Raw genomic sequence first — 23,075 nt, 5'->3', positions numbered from 1 at the left:
TTCTTTCAGTTTTAGAAATATTTTATAAATGTTGTACGATGAACTAAATGGTGCTGAACTACTTTTTTTTATTGTATATACTGTATATTCTTCATGCACACAGGCAAATGATCAATTTAGCTTTTTCCAACTCTAAATTGGACCTTTTCCAATAATAATATCTACAGACTGCTTTACCGAGTCCAAAGGTGAGTGTGGAATAATTAGGTATAGTGAAATGAAAGATAATAAATTAGATTAAAAAACAATGGTCGTACCAACGTTATTTGACATTGCGGAGTAACTGTTGGAGGAAAAACTTGAAATATTCCTCAGTGCTTTACTGTATGTTCCCTGTCTGTATTTCACCATTATAACAGGGACAACCATGTACAGGAAGCAGCCCAGCAGCGCCAGGAAGAGCAGCAGGAGGGCAATGATGGAGAAACAGAGGGAGTGAAGTCGCATCAGTCTCAGTCCTCTGACAAGGCAGGATGGGTGGACGCAGCATCCACATATGTTTCTGGGTGTGTGCGCCTGCAGCTGTCTCTCCAGAGCAAAGCAGCACAACGGTGATGCTGGAACGGCCTGAGGTTCGGGGCCAGGACTGACAACAAGGGCCGGCCCAGGCTCATAAACACTATTACTGTACGACTCCTCCTGCAGCCTTCTGATCTCCCACTGCGGGTACGGGGTGGTCTGTCGACAGAAGGGGCATTGCAGGCGGCCCGGGTCCTTGGCCCGCCTCATGATGCCAGCTATACAGTGGTGGCACAGCGTGTGGTTGCAGTTGAGTAAGGCGATGCGGTGATCTCCATGTGAGTCGAACAGCTCACCGCAGATGGGGCACTCGTGCTGACTGCTGTCGCTGCACAAACTCCTGACACTTCCACTGCAGCCGGGCTGATCCCTGCCACCCAATTCCAGCTCTTGTGGAACAGATGTCTTTCGGTCAGCCCCATCTGTCGCTGTTTGCGTGTCTGCTTTGTGATTCTCATCACAGCTGTCCTGATGTTTTTGCTGAAGCAGAGGCTGTATGACTGAGTCGCTCTCATCTCCATGCTTCTCTGCTCCCCTCGTCGTGTATAAAACTCTGATGTAAGTCTCTTCTGTAGCTGGCAGGTACTTTTCTTCGAGTGCAACAATGCCTTCCTCCTCAGTTTCAATAACTTCAACCTCAGCCATCCTTCATGAAAAAAATACTTTATTCTTTCTTTTCTCTTCCTGACGGCTGGATACATTAAACACAGCCCTAACACAAGCTCAATATCTTTCCTTATTACAGCAAGTCTACTCTCTTCCTGGACAAAGCTTAATATAATATAACAAAGGCAGCACAGTCCTCTCCCACCATAAACCCAGATAAGATAAGCACATTCACAGATAAGGAGAACTAAGAAGTGCCACTGGCTGAGCAGCACAGTGAGCATTTCACTATTCCGCTCAGTTTAACACACTAAGGTATTCAGTGCAACGGGAAGCTTTTGCCAGTTCAGAAATGCATGAGCAAACACATTAGAGCCGAGCAGACAGATGTATTCTGCACATTTAAATAAACATTACATCTGTAGATTAGCCAGCTGGGAAAATGCATTTTAATATTGAAAAGGAACAGAAGAGAGTTCATAATATTGTACTTTTTGCTTTGAAATGTATCTTTGCTTTTCACCATCTGACAATCCAATGGAGAATGTAATGCCAAGCAATCCCACATAACCAGTGCCATCACCACAGGCAACAAAAAATGATTGCTTTCATACTTTTGGTACATTTCCAAGCAGGCACAGTAGCATTTATTAAAGCCACAGCATTGTTGTCATCAGTGATTATGTCAGTAACAAGTCGTCAAAGTGCACTGTGAGTAAATAAACAAAAATAAATATTTAAAGGGTCGTGTGTGGTTTTCAGTGGCCTCTAGCGAGTGAGGTTTCAAATTTGCAAACACTACGTTTCCGAGGGGCTGCGCGTGCTTAAACTAATAAGCGAGCCAAAAAAAAAGGAGACTGACACACCGGATCACACAGAATGCTGGAAACGTAGGTAAACTCCCACTGCAATGTTAGTGATATTTTATAAATAAAAATTTAACGTTATGGAGCAAACAACGCCAGATCCATGCTTATGTAGCTGGCTGCCCCTGCTTTGCATCACTATCACTTCACATTTGCTTTGTACTTCTATCATTTGAATGTGTATGTCATTTCTTACAGGCTAAAATCAACACTTTGACATAATACCGGTACCAAGAAAGGTTACAACCCGTTTACAAACAGGCAATAACAAAGTGAGTCATTTCTTTCAAAAACTACATATAGAACCTTTAATCTGCATTTCTTACGTGCACATCTGCTGGAGCAGTAATGGGAACACAACTTTGTGACACGTGTCCGTGTCAAGAGCAACACTTTAAATGTTTTCAGTGTGTAGTCTTGCATAACAAAACAAAAGAAATACAATAACAGCAAATAACCAATCTGGTTCAGACAGGCTGCAAACTATGAAATGTAATGTAACCCTACAAAACAAACAAACTGTGTAAAATGTGCATAATGACATGAATCCCAGGAGGGTGGGGGTGGAGTTAAAATATTGCTATAGATGTACAATATACAAAAAGCACATGCTTTATTTCAGTCTGTGTCTTGTTTGGTTAAAATGAAGGGGAAAGATATTTGCTTTTAATGCTGTTTAATTTGGCTAAATTATTTTCTTGTGTGTAGTAATTTCAGGACATAGATCCTGTCATGTCATAATCAAAGGATCATCTATATAGCTGACATATATGACAGTATGCACAACTATGCTTGTTACAGGACTTAAGTTAAACATTTAGGGAAATATTATTTGCCTTTCTTTGTAAGAGTGAGATCAGAAGATTGAAATCCTGCCAGTGTGTTAAAGCAGTGTTAAGGTTAAATGGTGATAATAATTAATAACTTATTTTTGTTAGTTGGCCAAAATATAAATCAGGATATGGTTAGCCTAGCATAAAGAGCTAGAGTAACTTACTCGTGACCATGTTGTATTTTGTAGGAGGAGTTGCATGCTATAACTATTTCTTCACAAAAACAGCAGTTTATCCATCCATGCTGCTTCGTACAAAGTCAAATTTAAGTTTTCCTGGTTTCAAGTTACAATTTTTCAGAGGAATTTGGTTGTGGACATGTGATTACTAGAAGTCATGTCAATCCCAGACAAAATTCAGCAAGATAAGCCCAAAACAACTGATGAAGTGGTCCCTTGCACAGTTCTGTGACTAGAAAATCCCTATCAGCTGACTGTTGGATAACCTGAGATATCATCTGAAAACAAACACACATGTCATTATACCTTCTGCTGAGGCATTGCCCATTTTGATTACACATTAAAGATTTCAACATACAGCTTGGAAGGTCAGATTAATAGTTTTTTAAACAGATGACGCCAAAGTGAGAAAGAAGCAAAATCAGAGCATTGTGAGACAACATGAAGACAGGGAAAAAAAGCTGAAACAGTCAATTAAGTACAAGATTATTGCTGGTTATATACTGTATGTATCACTGTATATGCAGTTATTCACATTTTGCAGAGTAATAAAATGGCTTTGACAATCTAATGGTCAGCGTTATAATGAGGCAATTTTAGTGTTCTAGTATTGCTTGCTTTAAATATAAGCACAGTTCTCATTTCTGGGCTTAATCCGCTCAGTTAGTTATACCAGTCCAACCTGCCTACGTGACAGATAGGCACTTGCGAATATAAAGCTGGAAAGTCTTAAATAAGTCTAAAAAAAACAGGTTATAAAGTTTGACACAAGGTCGAGGATTTCAAAAGAGCGCCCAGCCCCAACCCACAAATAAGTGAGGCCTGCTTTCCTCTTTGAATTTATTATATGTGACAGGTAAAAATCAATTCTTGCTTCCTCCTCTGAGAGCTCTGATTAACGTCAACCCTGACCTGACACCTTCTCTGCTGATCTCTCCTCCTGTAGTTCGGGGAGGTCAAAAGTCTAAAGTGTTGCGCTGGTATTGCAGCCGCGGGCTGTTCTCGCTGTAGAACTGACTGAACCAGCGCCTGTGCTTCTGGATGGCTGAATCTTCCTTCACGAGGAGAGGCTTGGAGATGTACTTCTTATTGTTCCAGATCATCACATCCCGCTCAAACTAGACACAAAAAGGAAAACAGGAGATGGTCACTGGAAGAGACTTGATGATTTCCAAAAGCTGTGACAAAGACAAACATTGAGCTATCAATTAATGTTAACAAATATAATGTAATATAGGTTTGTCTTACAATCAGGCAGATTGCAGAAGATTTGAAAAGGGCCAGACTTTCACACAAAAGGACTAATAATAATGTACAATCTGTATTTACTGTCTCGTTGCATTACATTATCATAATTTATCAGCAGGGATTTCTGTGAGTGTTGATAATTAAATGTCACTCCACAGTTACTCCATCAGCCGCTGAGATTTGGCATTTTAGTCCACCCTCAAACTCAAACTGTCCTCTGAGAGTGAGTTTCCTCTAGTGGTTCTTTGTGTTAAAACCACACGGGGAAACAAAATGGCACAAAATTTTAAATCATTCTTTTACTGAACTTCCAAAACATTTCAGATGGATTGCAGAAAATGAAGGATGCTGGATATCAAACAAACTTTTTTTTTTGGTACACACCTTAATGTTTCTGGAGATCAGATTATCAAGTACCAAAGGTTTGCATAAAAAACCTGAACATTTAGCTGGTTTTAAACTATTACATTTAGGTAAGTTTCTTGTAAGGCTGTTTGTTTTCAACAGCATTTAACATCTGAGAAATTTGGCTTAGAAGATCGTGTTTATAGTTCTCAAACCCAGTCCAACTCAAAACACAAGCATGCACTGATACAGATAAGACTTTTTAAGGGGACACATTACATAACACCTCGGCAGCAAAGCCAAAAGAAAGATTCCTTCTGAAGGCCAAAAAGCCCAATGACTACACATCCAGAGAAGACCTTGGTGGATTAAATTCTAAAATTCAAGAGTGCTTCAGCACACTGTCAAATCAAAAGAACATTGTTCATCTGTCGTCTCTGTAAATCTAACTGATAAACATATTTTGGACAACTTTTTATCCAGTTTTAGTGGGGACAGCCGCCATTACCATTCAGAAAAATCATTTTCCACTTGTTTGTTCAGCCAACATAGTTTTCCTTTTTGTTAAATCAATGACTTCGCCACACAGTTAATTATCAAGTTTAATGAGGACTATTTACACCTTTTCTGTGACTGTGTGGTGTTACTTCTGGTGGCAATGAGGAGGCAGAATTACACGAAAGGGGAGAGTGGGAGGCACAGTGATCTCGTGACATTAGAGCAATTCAGAATTATAAACTTACTACTAACTACTTTGAACTACTATTACTTTGTCAGTGTGGATGTATAGTCCCAAAACACCAAGTTGATTTAAGTGCCGAGAATGAACCATACAGTACATGTAATGCAGAATTGGTGATAATTCTGCGAGCGAATCATTTCGCATCACATGAAGACATTTGACGCATTGTTACTATAAAAAGACTGATTAGTGGAGCTCAGTGCAAACACAGTGCTCAGTGCAAACACAGTAAAAACTGATCTGACAATGAAGGACTGTGTCAAAGTGATAGGAGAAGGGATGTGTGTACTGCACCTGAATGCACTCTGCTCTCAGGATGAATTTGGGCACCAGAGGTGGGATGTTAGACTGATAGAAGATGGTGTGAGAGACACACTGCAACAGAGGCTCCACTGGAGTCACACAGTGCATGATAACACCCCGGCCCAAGAAACTGTGTTCAAACAGCAGAAACACCAGTCCTGGACCCACCTGAAACATAAACAAATGTAACTGCAACCTGTACGTTCTTATATTGAAATACTCTGAATGAAAATACATAGAGATACGGTAATGGTTAGAAAGCAACTGTGTGTTGATCAGACCTGAATGCCAATTATTTATTAGAGAACAATGCATTTACATACATGGTTAAGTCCAACAATGGTCACCTCTCCTATTTTAGGTTTCATTTTCATCCCACAATAATGCTGCAGACCGCCCACTCCTGTCTGCATTAGAGTAACCATATCTCTGCCCTCAACATTTGTGGTTAAACAAGCGAGATTAGTAGAACAGGGAGCACTTATTCATCATAAATAATTCACCAGGAGAGTTAAAAAGCACAGTGGTTGCCAATGTTCCAGGCACAACTAAAGAATGGGGTGTTTTTTTGCATCAGGCCAACATCCATGTTAATTTTATTGGAATTATTGATTATGCTGTCAATATGATTTGCAAATAAATCACAGGAAATCATGTACATTCCCACTTTGAACTTTACTGTACCTGTCTGGCCACGACATGAACATCCAGCAGAGGCCAGTGACGTCCAAACACAGTGAGCGCATGTTTCACGTGCATCTGAGAACAATGCTTGTTGGGCTCTGACTCTGGTTCCCATTGAACCTTGAATAAAACACACACACACACAATGTACACAGTGGCATTCAGATACAGAAATACATCACCCTCCCAAAATAAATATATTCTGTAACATCTAAAATCAATAATTTCCGTAAACTAATTGTTCACTGTTTAATTATTGTCCATAGTAACATCTGAAAATTACGTTTTAGGATTAAATAAAAAGCTGTACCATATGTCTAACAGTGTTCTTTGCTTAAAAGTGAAATTTTAACAGGTTCAGATATATATTTCATTCTTGACTAAGGTGGTGGATGTTAAAAATGTGTTATATTGCTTTTGCAAATTTAGCACTGATTTGACATCCTTTAAACTTGGAGGATTGTAAAAGCATCTTCATATTTGGCATCTCTAAGTTTATAAAAATCCTTACCTTCCAGTCATGCCGCAAAAATTCCCAGGTTTTGCTGTTGGTGTAACGCAGATCTACTCCACTGACAATGCCCGGCGTGTGCAGGTGAGCGAGGTGAGCGATATCTGCAGCATTTTCAGGAATTTCCTGTAGAGATTATAGAGGTCACCATGACACATTCTTGTGATTGTGCTGGGAAGTTTGGTCACAAAAGCACCTTGCCTGTCTGGGGAGTTCGATGCTGAAGTACTAATGCAAATATCCCCACACTGATCTCTGGGCAGTCACAGTGAAGGAGAATGTTTCTTTATATTGTTTATTAAAATCTCACCTGACAAAGTAAAACACCTAACAAATTGGTTTTCATCTTCAAACAATCCACACACACATATGTACCTACCTCTATGTGAGCGCTGATAAAATGTTCAGTTCTCCCACGATAGACCCACTCGCCCTTTGTGATTTCCTGCTGCTCTGGAACGGTCCACTGAGGATCCTCTCCATCACAGTGAAACCAAATCAGGATCTGCCTGTTGACCTCGCAGCTGGGCCAGCAGCGCACCTTGGCAAACAGTGGTACTGAATGACAAATGAAACACATTTATGGATTATACAGTCTTTCTTTAAGTCAACATGTACACAGGGAAATGGGTGACATTTTACTTTAACAATCCACTGTTCAGTAGACATTCAGCTTCACTGCTCTTAACATAGGACCAACAAGGTCCGACATCTTTAGCTAATGAAGCTTAAACGCCATAGAAAATGACACCACACCACAATCTAAAGTCAAGTTATTAACTAAACATATTCATGCTCCCCAGATGTTGAAACATTTCCGTTCGGGGCACTCACATCAGCTTCCCTTTGGTGCCACCCTCTGGCCAAACTGTCAACTTTGTACCACCATTGGCCCAATGTTTTCACTTTCATTTTTTTCATTTCACTTTCACATTCACCCAAAAAAATTAATATCTTGTTATAATATATATTTTGTGCGACAACGCTCATGCTGAAATGTAAACATTAGACATCTGTCACACGATGTCCTTGTAGCACCACCCTCAGGACATTCTTTGCATTTTACTGACAAGGCTCTAAGAACAACATAAATATCAAGATCTTGTTTTGTTCCATTCAAAGGTTTCATACATGGAATGGAATGAATGTTACAGCTTCTGGGGGTCACTGGCCACTAGCAAGTCTTGTTTATTATATCTTATTATATATATGTATCATGTTCATTAGAAACAGTAGCTTCACTTTCTGTAGAATAACTGGACACCACCTTCAGTTCGTACCTTTTTCTGCATATGGGACCCTCACACACTTGCCATCGTTCCCCTGAAACTGCCATCCATGAAATGGGCACTCTATGCAGCTTCCCACCACCCGTCCTCCTACAGCCAGGTTGGCACCCAGGTGTGGACAGTAGGCATCCAACACGTAAGCCTTCCCATCCTGGCCTCGAAACACTGCCAGCTGCTCACCTGGAAAAGAATGGTGATGTATTACCAAAAACATTTTGAAACATTTTGAAAGAAATGGAGAAACAGCCAAATTCTCAATTCTTGCCACAGATTGAAGTTTTAGCGCTGTGCAACATTTCACTTATTCTGGAGTGTGTCTTGGTGGCAATTAAAAAAACATTTAGATTTTATGTGATTTTAACATCATATTCTAATGGCTTTTACTGATTATGACAATTACTATAAAAACTGGTGCAGTCTATGTGTGTAGGGCTGTCAGCGTGCATTGCTGTTTACGACAGTGTCTTTTTTAGTACCACTGGGTGCAGCAAAATCATAATTCTACACATAGTGGCTTTAAACAGATATAGGCCTCTGTAACTGTACAAGCAGTCAGCAAGTCACTGCTTTAGATGGTTACACTTGGCCTGGTCTGGATTAGGTTCCAGGGATAGATTACAACTATGCTCCAGTGGGTCTTGGGAACCACTTTGTACGGTGCATGTTCAGACTGAATCTGTTCCCCCTCAGACACCTCCTGTGGAGATCTCTACCTACTTAATCAACTGTATCTGGCTTGACATTTGCGTGACCTGCAGTGTTCAGTTTGCTCCCAGATTAGCACAGGCTAGGTGACTGCAATTAAGAGTAACTGCCGACCAAGCTCCTGCAGTGCCTAGTCACGGTAGTCCTCAGTAAAATTCTGAGAAATCCAAAATAAGGCTGTGGGGTGACACAGCACCACACCGCTGACTGATGTGAGAACAGCACAGGGGAAAAGACACACTAGGCAGAATTTAATATACATTGTAAATGGATGACTGCAGGCGAAAGTTAGGAAGAGACACTGCAGTCACTCACAGCAGGATGCTGATCCTAAAGGAGGCCAAGTTTAGATTTGGTTCAGAATATGGGACAGCCAGTGAATGTCGAGGGCTGGAGGGAGAACTTGTGCTGAAGGGGATGAGAGTTAGGGGAAAAGAGACCAAAGGAATATGTTCGAAAAATAATTCTGTCATATCTACTGATTATTACACGGTGAAGGAGCTTTAATGACATGCTATGCTGGTGAAAGCATAGCATAGGACTTTTGGTCACACACTTGTTAAAATATTTTATAGATTAAATGATGAATCATTTAATTGAAGAAAAGTGGATGGATTAATTGGTGATACAAAATCATCATGAGTTTTAGCTATACTTGATGCTGAATCACTCTGCAAGAGCAGGTGTCTCTTTGTACTGGTGGATATCTTTTTCAGGTATAAAACCTTTGATATAATTTATTTATGGCAGGTGATGTGACAGAAACATGAAAGTGCCACACGCTCTTTGAAACCTTTTTAAACTCAAACTCAAAGAAACTCTCCAAAGGGATCAAACAGTCCCACCGCATATCAACATGAGAATAACCAATCTAAAATGTGTGACAAGTATCTGTTTTAAATCATGTCGAAATAAATCACACATCACTGTGTGAAATAATGCAAACCCTGTAACAGAACTGGTACATATCAAGCATTTAAAGATTTCAAGATAAATGGAGTTAGATAATGTTTGAATGACAACGATATCATCTACAGATATTCATGATAAAACCTGATGTACATGAACAAGTGTCCCACGCTCTGGAAAATGATAATTTCACCAGATTATTTGTAATTATAATTTATTTTATATATACACATATATGTACAAACACACGCATGTTTTATATATATATATATATATATATATATATATATATATATATATATATGATTTACTCTCCATGACACCTTTAAATCAAACAAGTAGTTTAAAGCTTGATTGACTTTGAATAGGCTTTGTTTGAAAAGAAAGCATAAGCATCCTAATCCCTAAACTACTCTAACAAAGACAGTAGGCCATTGTGTTTCGTGTGTATACTTTAAATACCAAAAAACTATGTAATATGAGCTGGTATCTCCTATCCTGGCAACTTGGCCTCACTACACCCCAACCTGAGAGGAAAACAGAGACCAGGTGAACTGACAAAATGTCAGTTATAAAAAAGGCCAGCAGTGGAATTAAAACCTGAAGAACTGAATCTTTAAAACAATTTCAAATAATAATAATCTGTATAAACAATTACACCTCCTACAATGAAGGTACTGAATAATTCATTCAAATTTAAGATAATCTGGCATATTTCTACAACCATCTTAAAAACATAGCAAAAACCAACACCTTCCTACAACACAGAGAAGGGTCTAAGATTTCATATAAAATAGAGAAACAGGCTTAGGGTTAGGGTCATCTCTAATTGAGATGCAGCAAATGGTTTTATCCCAAACGTGGTGGTTCACTAACCTCACCTTATCTGCATGTCACATCTAGTTTAGGGGTGTTGAATATGACATCAGAGCTACACTGATGCCTGCTGTTCATGTAAATGGGTGTAGTGTTGGCATCTTCACAGCCTGTCCCGCTGCTGAGCTGAGCAGACATTAGGCCTATACTTGTAGAAGCTATCTACTGAGGCATCTGAATTTATTTCTCTCAGTTTACACACTGTTTGGGGAAAATATTGCCTTTTGGGGGACCTGACAAATATGAATTGTAGGCTAATATGACAACTTATATACTTGATATAACTTAATATTGCTTCTTTAGTGTCTTATTTATGATGGTTTCGCACTGGTGGCCATGTTTGCTTTAACTTACACGTTAAAACGTTATCACGTAACAATACAGGTTAATGTACTAAAGGTTACTGAAGTTGTTCCGTTTTAAGTAGTGATAATGCAACAACCACTACTTATTTGACTTATCATACCTAGAACATAGACATTTTTGACCGCGCCCTTCTCCAGCACGCTTGAGTCCAGCACCCGGTACCAGCCGTTTGGATACACCGGAGGCAGCTCTCCGGTTTTCCTCCTGCGGCGGACCTCGTTTGCCGCCTGAGCTCTGGAGCGACCGTCCTCGGCGATGTATCCCACATCATCGGACGCCCTAAGGAGCTCCAGAGGGCAGAAGAGCAGCTTGTACAGCCAGTCCATGACGAGGAGGGAGAATCCGGCAATGATGCAGACCACAGCCGGCGCGGGAACACCGAGCAGCCCGGTTTCTCTCCATATCGTGCACCCGTTGGCCATGGAGTCCAGAGGGTCTCTGCCCAGTATGATAAGCATTACACCCACTCCCAGCCCGATAATAGCAGCCAGCTTCCCAATGGACACGTTCTGACTACCCACCATGTTTGTGGCTCTATGTGTCTCAGTCTCTGTCGCAGTCTGTGACTTTTGTCATGATGTGTCGTCCGGGAGTTGCACGTATTGACACGGGCGCCTTGGACACGAGATGCGCACTGTAAGCAACACGCCCCCCTTCTCTTCTCTGTGCAGCTACCTGGACTTACCTAGATTACATTACATCAGAAAAACTCAGCTGCAAATTGATTTCTTCGGATTAGAAATCTTTAAGGATGCTACTCCCTTGTTCTACAGACACATCATTTCTATTATGAACATCGCAACAGATTTGTGAACCATATTTGAGATAAATGGGCCTATAGAGAAAGCCTTAGATCTTTGGTCATAATGAACAAAGTGTTGAGTCTTAAACTTTATTTCTAGCTCTTTATAAGTACAGACATGTTTTCCAATCATTACTGGATGATGCCACATATGTGTCTTTATGTCTTTATTGTTAATTTCCATGAACTCCAGTGACCAATTCTTCTACATAGTTCTAGCTCATGTTACACTACATGTCCCAAAGTATATGGGCACCCAAACATTACATGTGATATCTGAACATCTAATAACAAAACCATGGGATTTAATCCGCTGCTTACGCCCTCCCCTGTTCTGGTTTCAGGCCCACCGCCAGACCAAGGAACCTGGCTGCAGGGATTTGTTCCCAATTATAAGACCTGGCTAGCAGTCATCACTCTAGTTCATAAAGGTGCTAGATGGCGCGTTGGGTTGGGGGAAATGATTTCAAGAACAGCCAGGGGTGTCCACATACTTAGCTCACCTCCTGTTGAGAGAAAGTAAAAATCAGGCAACCTACTGTTAGATATTTGTTTATATAAAGGGCATTTGTTTGACCTTTTCATTATTAATTATATGAACGAATTGTCACATAAAATCAACAAATCTTTTATTTACATAGGCCTAGTAGAAAATCACAAAATAATTTCAGCAGGCTTTGTGATACACTTTTAAAATGTGGTTGTGAAAAAATCTAATAAATAATTTAAATCAAAAGTAACCGATTGCATACATATTATCCCCTTAAATCTCTGATTGTATAATGGTTTAGGACAGTGCCAGATAAGTGTGTAAATAGGTAGCCTACCTCAATCTTCGAAAAGACAGTGGTCTGTAGCTGGAAGCCTGACTTGGTGGCTTTCAGGTGAGACACCTTGACGTGGGTCCCCAGCTGCAGGTGGACTCCCACCACCGCTGCTTCCCTCCACAGACACAGAGGTTCCTCCGTTTCCCCCTGTAGGATATAAAATACAATCTCTCTTCCTCTCCCATTATCTCTACATGAACACTGGAAATAAGATAATCTTTTAACTTTATATGGAGGTGCTGAGCAGGGTCAGCGGGGGGGGATTGATTAGAGCCTCGGCCTGCTGCCTTAGCTCCTCTGAAATGGGCAGAACAGCACTTCGGAAAAACATTGTGTTATGGTTGATGAGACAGCCCCCTCAGTGTATGCCCACGAATCACATAGCTACCGCCCTCCTTAACATTATGGGCAAACTCCTCATAAATGTTAACTTTAGCCACAGACTTCCCATCCGAAATAGCGGCCAGCACGTTCCTTTTCGTTGAGGCTGGTGTTGCACCAGGAGAGTCAAACACCCAGCTCACCACCCTGGGCTGCTCTACAACCGCCACCACACGTATGTGGAGCGGCGGGGGCTTGAAACATGGCGCAGGGGGCTTCGTCCACAGCAGAGCTCTTAAGGCCATTCTGAAATTAATTAACACAAGTTTTACACATAAGTTAAGACATATTTTCTGGAACGTTTAGTTATTATTAAATCTGTACTTATTAAAATAAACTACAGCCTGTATTTCATAATGAAGTGTGCTTTCAATTCATCTAAAACGGGAGCTGCTGGCTGCTGTTTGGAAATGAAGATTAAGGATAACGTTAATTAAGCTAGCTATTACGGCAGTCCCATGGCTTTCATAATTTTGTTTTTAAAAAAGGCTCTAAGACTTAATTCTTAGTTTTCTTACTATCAATCTAAATTATACCTTACAAATTATATAAAATTTGTATGAAATTTTGAGAAGAAGAACAACACATACCTCTCTCCACTTCTGCCAGGCTGGTCCATAGACTGTCGGGGCTGGACTGAAGTCTTCCCGCCACTGATGCTCCTTCATCCTGTACCTCTTCTGAACTTCTTCCCCAGAAACCAAGGTAGTGTCAAAAACTATTTTCCGTATTTTACTGAAATGTACATGGTGATACACTGTAGTGTAGGGTCTATACAGTGGCCTACATAGTGTGTCAGGCCATAGAATGTATGCAGTACTTAATAATAGTGTATCAAATGAACAAGGCAAAGCGATTTGAGACATTCTCCTTATTAATGACAACAACACAGAGGAAAGAGTAGGCTAACTGTATCATTGTAGCCCTACACAAATTAAGACAGCATGAACAATTACATGGTTATTCAGGAACAGTCGTAATTATTGTGAGAAATCCCACAGTTTCTTGTATGCGTCATATTTATTAGTTCATATGCTTTATTTTATTTCAATTAATGTGGTATAAATGTGAAGATTTAAGCCATGTATGATAGCCTGTTTAAACCACTGTAGGTTTAATGCTTTTTCTATAGTCTATGGTTTAATGCTGCACGCGCCCCCTTGTGTCTTTTACCGGTAATGCTCTGAAGAGTCATTAATGCTGATTTCAGACTGTAGTGTTATGTTGGCTTCTTGCACTGAGCTAAGCAGCACATTTATTGCACAAGGTCAATAAAGAAGATACACCCCCGACCGCTGATTTTACTTTAATCGGGCATTATCCTAAATAATAATAAGCAAATCTCATATGCAATAATTATTTATTTATTTTTCAAGAGTCACTTCTAATCTGATGATTTTGATCTACAGGTAAACAACTCCTTTATTCTGAGATGTTGAGATGTTTATGGGAAGGTTGGGCAGGATGCTGGTCCACAAATACAAATGCACGTGATGCAGGTGATGGAGCCTCTGTCTGAACACGTAATGCAAGTCATCTGAGTGATCCGCTCCCAGTCAGATAAGGTAAAGCCTGCCACTGCTAGCTGAAAATTTTTAGCTCAGAGAAGAGGTAGGAGTAGGTACAGCCAAGCAAAACAGGAATGGCATCACATCATAGATGTTCATCAGTAGATGGATCAACTTTTCAGCCAACATGGAAATTCTACATTTACATGACAATTGAGCAGCTACTAAACGGACCTTGAGGTGGTTTCCAGTTTCAAAAATGAACTTCAAAGCTCTTATAAATTGGTAAAATATTAATTTAAAAACTATGACAGTTTGTTTATCATAGATATTTATGGCACGCAGAGTTTGAATCCTTATGACTTTGGCGACCTCCTTTCTCCCTATAGTGCCACCAGAAGGTCAAAGTCTTTGATGAGTTGGCATACATTTTTGAATAGACATTAATGTTATTGAAAAAAATGAAAAACATGTTAGCATGCAGGCATTAGCATTTCGTTCAAAGCACCAATAGCATGGCTGTAGACTCTTAAGCTATGTTCACAGTGCAGCCTTAAAGCTCTTCAATGTATTGCCCAGATCCAATTTTTTTTGATTGACTGTTCACATTATTTCTAAATGTGGGCCAAATCAAACGCCAGTCTCAACTGAAAGTGACCCTCGTGTGCAAATGAATAATATGATGTCACACACAATGCTCTGTTGTACGGAAGGCCACAGAGGTTGCCAATCCTCTGGATTGTCATGGAAGACTCCCATTTTTCATTGCCCTCTCCCAGTTTCCTTCCAGGGTCACAATATTTCCCAATTTATGACAGATGTTTCCAACTTTGTGTCCTTTTCATTTCATTAATATCTGGCACTGACAGGGTATATAAGCCCCACAATTCTCTCTCTCTCTACTGTTCAGCACGGACAAGTAGTATGCACGTGACTAAGACATAGACAGTATAAAATTTTAAAAAAAGTATTGATTTTATATTATATTTAAGTTTTTAATTTAAGCCTAGTTCACACTACACGATTTTTAGCCCGATTTGCTGCTCGGCGAGCTCGGTGACCGTCAGGCTGTGATCGGGGGTAAATCAGTGGTTGAACGACTTCAAGGCTCCCGTCGCAAGACAGCAAGTTGTGTAGCGTGAACAGCACACCGATCGGCCGATGCTGAAAGTCGCGTAGTCTGCATGAGCCTCTAGGTATTTCCATTTAAGCATTTCCATTTTGAATTTCATATTTGATGTTTCCCTTTTCTTATTTCCATACCCATTTTCAATTTCATCTTTACAATTTAAGCATTCTGTTTGGGCATTTCAGTTTAAACTGAAACTGCATGAACCTGCATGCTGACACTTTTGCATTTTGTATTTCACTTTTTGATTGTCGCTTTACATTTTCAAATCATCATTTTAGAATATAAATTTGCTTTTATTATCTCCTTTATGTTTTGAAGTTTAATTGTGGCCTGATTATTCCTAGTTGTGAAGTAAAATAATATAAATTTCTCTTAAAATTTCTTTTCATTTTCTATCTGGACTTTTTATTTTATTTTAATTATGACCAAAAATATCCTCCATACTCACATGCCATTCATGCAAGTGAATCTGTTGAGCCCTACATATTGTAAAGAGGCACAATATAATTTGTCTTCGTCATGAGTTAATTTTTTTATGTACCAATACTGATTTGATCTGAAGGTCTGTGGGTCAACACTGCAGGTGCACAAATATTTGCAAAAACTCTTTATTCTGAGATGATTACAGGAAGACTGGGTAGGACGCTAGTCCAAAAATGCACATAACGCATTCTCATCTTCTGTCTAACATAGCTCTTGTCCATATTGGAATTGATCTCCAGGAACTGGTGTCCAGTGCTGGTGAATTTTGGCCAGGTAGCGGGCACCTTCTCTCCTTTGTTGGGGTCTCTGTGGAAAAAAACAGAAACAAGGACAGCTGAACTGACGCAGTTACAGTTTTCTTTTTCAATGTCAGATTTGTTTGATTTATGTGATGCTCCTAAGTATTATGTGCAGAATTATACCCAGTTTTGGCAAAGTTGGTCCAGTAGGCGATCATGTAACGGGAGACATCACGGTGGCGAGGCCAGTACCCCAGGGGTGTGGTAAAAGGCTTTCCGAACATGTACTGTAGGTCATCAGCGTGGTCAGCTCCCATCCAGCTGGGGTAGGGCCTGCCAATGCCGCCCATACGGTTGGGCTGAGAGAAGAGGTACGAGTAGGTGCGGCCAGTTCTTTAGTGAGACAAGGAAAAAATAGAGCTGTGACAATGACCACACCACAGAGGGGGCTAAATAAATAAAGAAGAAACAAAGCACTCTAAAAGCTGAATTCTTCTTAAATCTTAGAAAATACAATATTAGGGCCAGTTATTTGGTGCCTTGCACCTAACCATACAGATGCATGATACTGTTTTTTGCAATGACCCACTTAAAATCTCATTCTTACGTAGCGTTGGCAGCATGAAGGTAAAGGGCAGTCTGAGTAGGAACCAGGAAGATATAGTCTGTTCCAATCTCCACAACGGTTTTCTTGACGGTCTCCTTGCTGGGATTTGACCCCCAGGTTGAGGTGTATGTGGAATAGGCGTTGTCCAAACCAGCCTTTCCCTTCTCCTTAGTGTACGCAGCCAGGAGCCTCTTCACATCCTCACTGCAATAAGGAAGAGATGGTTTGAAAATCGGTTCTAATAAAACACCTTTCTGCCAGCAAATCTGCTACCACTGCTCTCAGAAAGATATGGTATATTGCTCTGGGTAGATCAGTTGCAGAATTGTCAATGTTTCACAATGTGATCTATATTGGCTTGAACTCACATAGGGGTGTCCACCAGTGGGGAGTTAATTGAGGGAACATCTAAACCAGTGAAGAGGTGTCCGTCCATGTCATTGACTCCAGCGATGTAGTCAATTTCAGCTGCATTGTGGAATAAATTGTAAGGCTCATCTGGCAGGAAGTCACCGTCGATCACAGGAGATAGGGCCAGATTGAACACGAGGGGATCTGACAGAGGCAGGTACAATCAGACACATGCAGTAAAATATGTATGTTTTATACATAACTGGCATTCAAATGTGCTACTTTCTAGATCTGTTGTTGGCTGGTGAAGCCCAAGTTGGAGGAAGTTTGGCCCGCACCACCTGTGCACCCACAGATTTGTTTCTATAAATTATGCTTTTCATACATGCATAAAACAAAACTCAATATGAAAGGGATGGAAGCACCAATCAATCTCTCAATTTTGCTAATTTTAATATAGCATATTAGTTCCCCTACAATAGCAATTGAAATTTGACAGAGAGCAACACATCAAACTCTGAAATACACGCCAACGGAGGGGACAACAATCTGCGTCACAATATGCAACCAAGGGATGCAATAATAACTACATTTCAGTAGCTAGCTAAAAACAGTAGATGTAAAGATGAAGAAAGAGAGGAAAAAGTATGTTGACAAACTCAATTTTGATGGTCTGTCTCAGTGTCCCTTGTCCTTACCTTGCACTTCTTGAAGAAACTATCCCACTGAGTGACCATAAGTGAATTACTATTTAATCAAATCACCAGGTAAGATCATCATTTAACCTAACATAGATCAAAACCAGGCCTTGAACAGTTAAGTTAGATTCAACCTCTCCCCTTTGAAAAACCATGTTTGCTGCACATGTAGACATACTGAGTGTCAAGACCTCACAGTTCTTCCATTCTTCCTGCTGGTGGCTCGCATCTTAATGTCTGTATCCACTTTTGCCTTCTTAAAGGCTCACTTTTATGGTTTGGCAGCTTATAGCAGCTGCGTTTTGTGTTCTTTACCCTGTTTGTAGTGCACCCCACCACACAGCAGCTTTGAGGCATTTGGAAGTGACAAGGACGCACCATTGCAATAAGAACTATTGAACCAACACAACAGAGCGATGAAATGTTTTCCCCTTCAGTGTGGGCGGGACTTAATTACGCTCTCTCTAAATGTCAGCCATTGGGGATAATCTTTGCTGTAGTCTACAAATGTTTGAAGACATTAGGCAGTGTGAGGTCAGCAGCTGGTCGAGGTCTATTTGGTTTGTTAGGGCCCTTAAAGGTTTGGTATGCAATTCAAATCCAATAAAAAATTCTAATTCAGTGAAAATCTCCTCCTGGTCTGTGTGCCCAGTGTGTGTGCTGAAAAAAAAAATCAGTGTTTGCGCACAGATGGCTCTGTAAGTAGGAAACAACACAACACTATCCAACCATGATATGCGTGTCAGGTGACGTAAAATGACTTGCCCACAGACATTCAGCTTACTTAGTTACTCTAGTTTGCCAAGATATGCTATTGTAGTGATGTTAGCTATAGTAGCAGGAGAGTTGTGAGTATCGCTCTATGGAGCTGGCGTGCTGGCTCTGGGAAACCATCTTATACTCTCTGTGAAGTAACAGTTTGCTAACCCACAACCCAGCTTAGATTAATATATCAATATCATGGTATTTGTCATGGCAGGCTATAGGACTTTTCCAGAATCCCAAACCCCACCTTTCAGGGCAACACTCACTAGCCAAGTTTCCATCCAAATTTACAGCAAATTGTAAACACATTTCCAGAAAATCTGCAACACAAAATGCGAACGAATGCACATTTCCATCCACCAATGTTATGTGAGAATAACAATAGGGTGCATCAAGATATAAAATAATATATATAAGGAGGCATTAATTTTCTAGTCGGGTGTCATTTAAACACTGCAGAAGAAGAGGTTGCAACAAGATTACTTTTTCGTGTCTATATTGGAGCGGAAGCATCAGTGGACATTAAAGTTAAATGCTTCAGCTATGTCATGACTGTTTCTATTACCATTGTCACATTTTGCTTCAATCTTTTTGTAATATTTCAACTTTTTTCCTAAATGTGCATTAAAAACAGGTCGATGGTAACGTGCTTACTGGCTGCTTTGCCTACCTTCACATCGTCTTACACCCATAGCAATGACTGGACATGCCATACAGTGAGATGAAATAGTTGTAATACAGCTGCTGGAATTGTTGATCTGGGGGAGCGAATGTGGTTAAACAGCTTCTTTGATTCTTTTCTGATGTTATCAGACGCAATAAACTGCTAGTTTCCATACAAGCTTACTTAACTGTGCGTGGCTCTGGTTGAAAGCATTGACACAATGTGTAAAATGAAAATGTAAACTAGGCTGTGTGGAGTTTAGTCCTTACGGTCGGCTGAGCTGGACAGACTGAGAGTGCCAGCCATCGTTAGTTGCACAGGATCAGTCATCTTCAAACAGGCAGCCATAGTCTGATCGGTGGGGCAGTTGACCTTCAGAGCAACCTGGGGAGAGGTTTCACAACATCTTCAATTGTTTCTCAGCTCTTAAGTTATACAGTATGTACACCTTTAAATTCAAGATAACTATTGCAAATGGTATTAAAAGTTCAATAGAAATAAAATGTGTCAGTGAAGCTTGTTATGTACCTCCTCAGCAAACCTACGGGGGTTCTTGTTAATTGCCCAGGGGCAAAGGGCAACCCCGCTCTGCGAGATTGCTCTCTTGAACAAACCCTTGTTGTGGGGCGTGAGAGTCTGTGGGCAGGCAGACAGTAAAATATTTTGGTACATTTTTTATTATTTTAGATAGTTACATTCATATTTACAAATGGTGAATGTCTATCATCTCACACATAAGCTAGACACCCAGAAAAAAGCCTCTCACCTGCATGCTGACACTAGCTGCACCTGCAGACTCTCCAAAGATGGTGATGTTGTCAGGGTCTCCTCCAAATGAGCGGATGTTCCTGTGCACCCAGGCGATGGCGTGTTGCTGGTCCCACATACCGTAGTTTCCTGACGAAGATCAAACTTTTCACTCAATCACAGCAGGAATTGCTCTTTTGATTAAACAATTTAGAAACATTGGCGTGGAGGCCTACACCTTCCAGGCTCTGTACAATTCTGTCATTGGGACCTACCAGGTAAGCTAGAGTCGCCTGTGCTTAGGAAGCCCAGAGTCCCCACGCGGTATCCCAACGTCACCACAATAACGTTTCCTCTTTCGGCAATCTCCTGTCCGCTGTACAGGTAGTTGTCTAGGAAGTTAGCACCCATCGAGCCCCCCACCAGGAAGCCTCCTCCGTAGATCCAGACCATCACTGGCAGATCAGTGGACACTAGAGAGCAAAGAGAAATGGAACCAGTGGTAGTGCGGATCTAAAATGGATGACACTCTGTGAGCTTCTCTCAGTCTTTACCTGAGCCGCTGTGAGGAACCCAGATGTTGAGGTAAAGACAGTCCTCACTGCCTCTGACGTCATTCATGATAAGGTTCAACTGAAGACATCTCTTCCTGTACTCAGTGGCCTTCAGAACACCTGAAGAGGAGTGTAATAGCAGTGTAAGACTTTTGGAAATTACCAGAATAAATTATGTATCTTTTCATGACATATTACATTATACAGTTTAGGCCTTTAGCTGATGCTCATTTATCTCTACAGCTTGAAGATAAAACCTTTTCAGTCAATTCAATTAAAGTTAAAAAAGAAGTGGGAGTGGATTTAGCTGCAATAGTCATGGCCATGATTGCTAAAGGAGCATACATATATTTGTGGTGTGAATTATAGTTTGTAGTTATTGGACTAGATGTAAAATCCAGTAAGTGAGAAGTTCAACCAGTCTACCCACCATCCCAGCCAGGGTGACGCTTTGGTTTCTCAAACCTCCCAGGGATGTCAGCAAAGGGAATCCCCCTGAAGACGTCCATGTGACGGCGGAACCCAAGACGAATATTCTCACCCTGCACCATACCTCCCTCTGTGTACACCACACCGAGCTACAGAACACAAAGAAATGCAAGATATTGAGTTGATAAAGTAGTCCACCAAAAAAAATTGCTTTTTTAAATCATATTACATATAAAGCATTTAGATTTGAATTCTCAGTTACCACTTGGCATGTTTTTTTTGTCATATAAGAGCAATTTCAACAATGCTTTATTACAAACAAATTGGGTAGAAATATGTTGTGACACAGACTTGTGTTCCAGTACAATCTATCAGTGATTGATGGCTCAAAAACAAATAATCGTGCTTTCTTAATTAGGGATAAAAGATGAATTTCAGGAAGTCTGTGGGTGCAAAAATTATAAAAAAAACTCTTTAACATACTGAACACAGAGAACTTGAACAGGGTTCTTTAGGAAAAATAGAATAAAACAGTTGTGACACTTACGGAGGCGGCGGAGACCGTCTCCAGAAACACAGCCACAGCTACCAAAATCCCAAGCTTTGCCATCATGACTGCGCTGTGAAGACCAGGTTCATTGTCGGTCAAACTTATAAAGGAAACCCCTCCCCCAAACAACATCTGACTAGTGTACAATGTGCGACCCTTCTCACTGTTACATAACACATAATGTTTAACCACCTTGTGTCCACAACACTTTCCTCAATCCTTCACATCACCTCAAACACTTTCAAATGTTTTTGGGCTTAATCATGTAGCGATCAAACAGCAAATGGAGGCCAAGTTATATAACCTATCAACATGTGAGATAAGTGGTTATCATTTTGACATTGGTAGTGGAGACTGATGAAGTCAGCAGTAACCAAGTTAAAATGCTTAGTGCTACGTGATTTGTCAGTTTGGCACAAGTGGTAGGTGTTATCAGTAAGGATCCAAATTCAGCCAAAAACGTCATGGGATGTGAAATGCCCATTTGATAAAAACCTCAAAGATTCCATTTGTGTTTCTTTCCGTCCACGAAACCAGGTTTATATAAACCATTTACTCATCTACCTCACCTGTTTACTTGACTGCTCATAAAGTGGGACATAAAATTTGAAATATTGTAATATAAAACATCATCACCTGCTTGAGGACGTGATTGGAAATGTGAATATAATGATCTGAAAACAATTATTAGACATAATAAGGGTAAATTCAGATAGACTGAGACCTTCTTTCTCTATGACACATGTAATCTGAAATTACATATAATAGCTTCTTTAAGAAATTGTTGAGTAAAAATAAAAACACTATACAGAAGTGAATGCTTTCATTGAAAAGGTTTGTGTGACTGAAGTTTGAAGTGATTTTTAGTTCCTCACTTTTGCAGATTTATATCAGGAAGGAACATCTTCTGATTTAACACAGCTTTCCAAGTGGACTCAATGCCACACTGCAGCAGCCAATCCAAAAGTTGATCCTTGTTTCATGTATAACCATTTTCCTTACGCTGCAAAGCTGGACTGTAAATACCTTCAGCAATTTTAGTGAAATTAATTAAAATGAGCCGATCTCCTAAATGCCAGTGAGTGTATAGATCTGCAATAATCTACACATAAGTATTGTCATGGCTGCCCTTTTCATAGTCACTACAGTATACACACATACATTGTTCTCATACTCATGTGGATACAAACCGTATGTCCAGCCAGGGGCCACACACCACCAGGAAGACACAATACAGCCAAACTGTTAGATTAGCAGTAGTTTGGCATTTGTCCTGTATGTTTTTTTCCTCATTGCCGTTTTCACATTTTTCTAAAAAGTAATGGTATCCAACCATCGGGTCGCTGGAGCCAATCCC

The 23,075-nt window shown here is 40.3% G+C and overlaps 2 protein-coding genes across 2 annotated transcripts; both read right to left on the bottom strand.

Moving 5' to 3' along the window:
* Positions 1–1,169: 1,169 nt before the first annotated feature.
* zgc:92275 (uncharacterized protein LOC436885 homolog) lies at positions 1,170–16,076 on the bottom strand. The gene is made up of 9 exons (XM_038734220.1): positions 13,582–16,076; positions 12,611–13,237; positions 11,082–12,289; positions 8,117–8,305; positions 7,216–7,394; positions 6,837–6,962; positions 6,326–6,445; positions 5,633–5,809; positions 1,170–4,121 (listed from the first exon to the last, which is right to left on the bottom strand). The coding sequence occupies exons 3-9, from the start codon at positions 11,503–11,505 to the stop codon at positions 3,960–3,962; spliced, it is 1,377 nt and encodes a 458-aa protein (XP_038590148.1). The 5' UTR covers positions 11,506–12,289; positions 12,611–13,237; positions 13,582–16,076; the 3' UTR covers positions 1,170–3,959.
* A 147-nt stretch (positions 16,077–16,223) lies between these two features.
* Positions 16,224–21,850, bottom strand: LOC119914736 (bile salt-activated lipase-like). Its single transcript, XM_038734219.1, has 11 exons — positions 21,716–21,850; positions 21,170–21,317; positions 20,740–20,859; positions 20,461–20,658; positions 20,205–20,335; positions 19,967–20,074; positions 19,708–19,822; positions 17,329–17,515; positions 16,961–17,164; positions 16,537–16,746; positions 16,224–16,420 (listed from the first exon to the last, which is right to left on the bottom strand). Exons 1-11 carry the CDS (start codon positions 21,848–21,850, stop codon positions 16,240–16,242), a joined length of 1,737 nt encoding a protein of 578 aa, XP_038590147.1. The 3' UTR covers positions 16,224–16,239.
* Between the last annotated feature and the right edge of the window lie 1,225 nt (positions 21,851–23,075).

This window comes from Micropterus salmoides, unplaced genomic scaffold (genome assembly GCF_014851395.1).
Source record: "Micropterus salmoides isolate LMB-PRFRI ecotype aquatic unplaced genomic scaffold, ASM1485139v1 Ms_hic_scaffold_20, whole genome shotgun sequence".
Lineage (NCBI taxonomy): Eukaryota > Metazoa > Chordata > Actinopteri > Centrarchiformes > Centrarchidae > Micropterus > Micropterus salmoides.
Note: the sequence above shows the minus strand (reverse complement) of the source record. Positions and strands in the feature narration are given on the sequence as shown.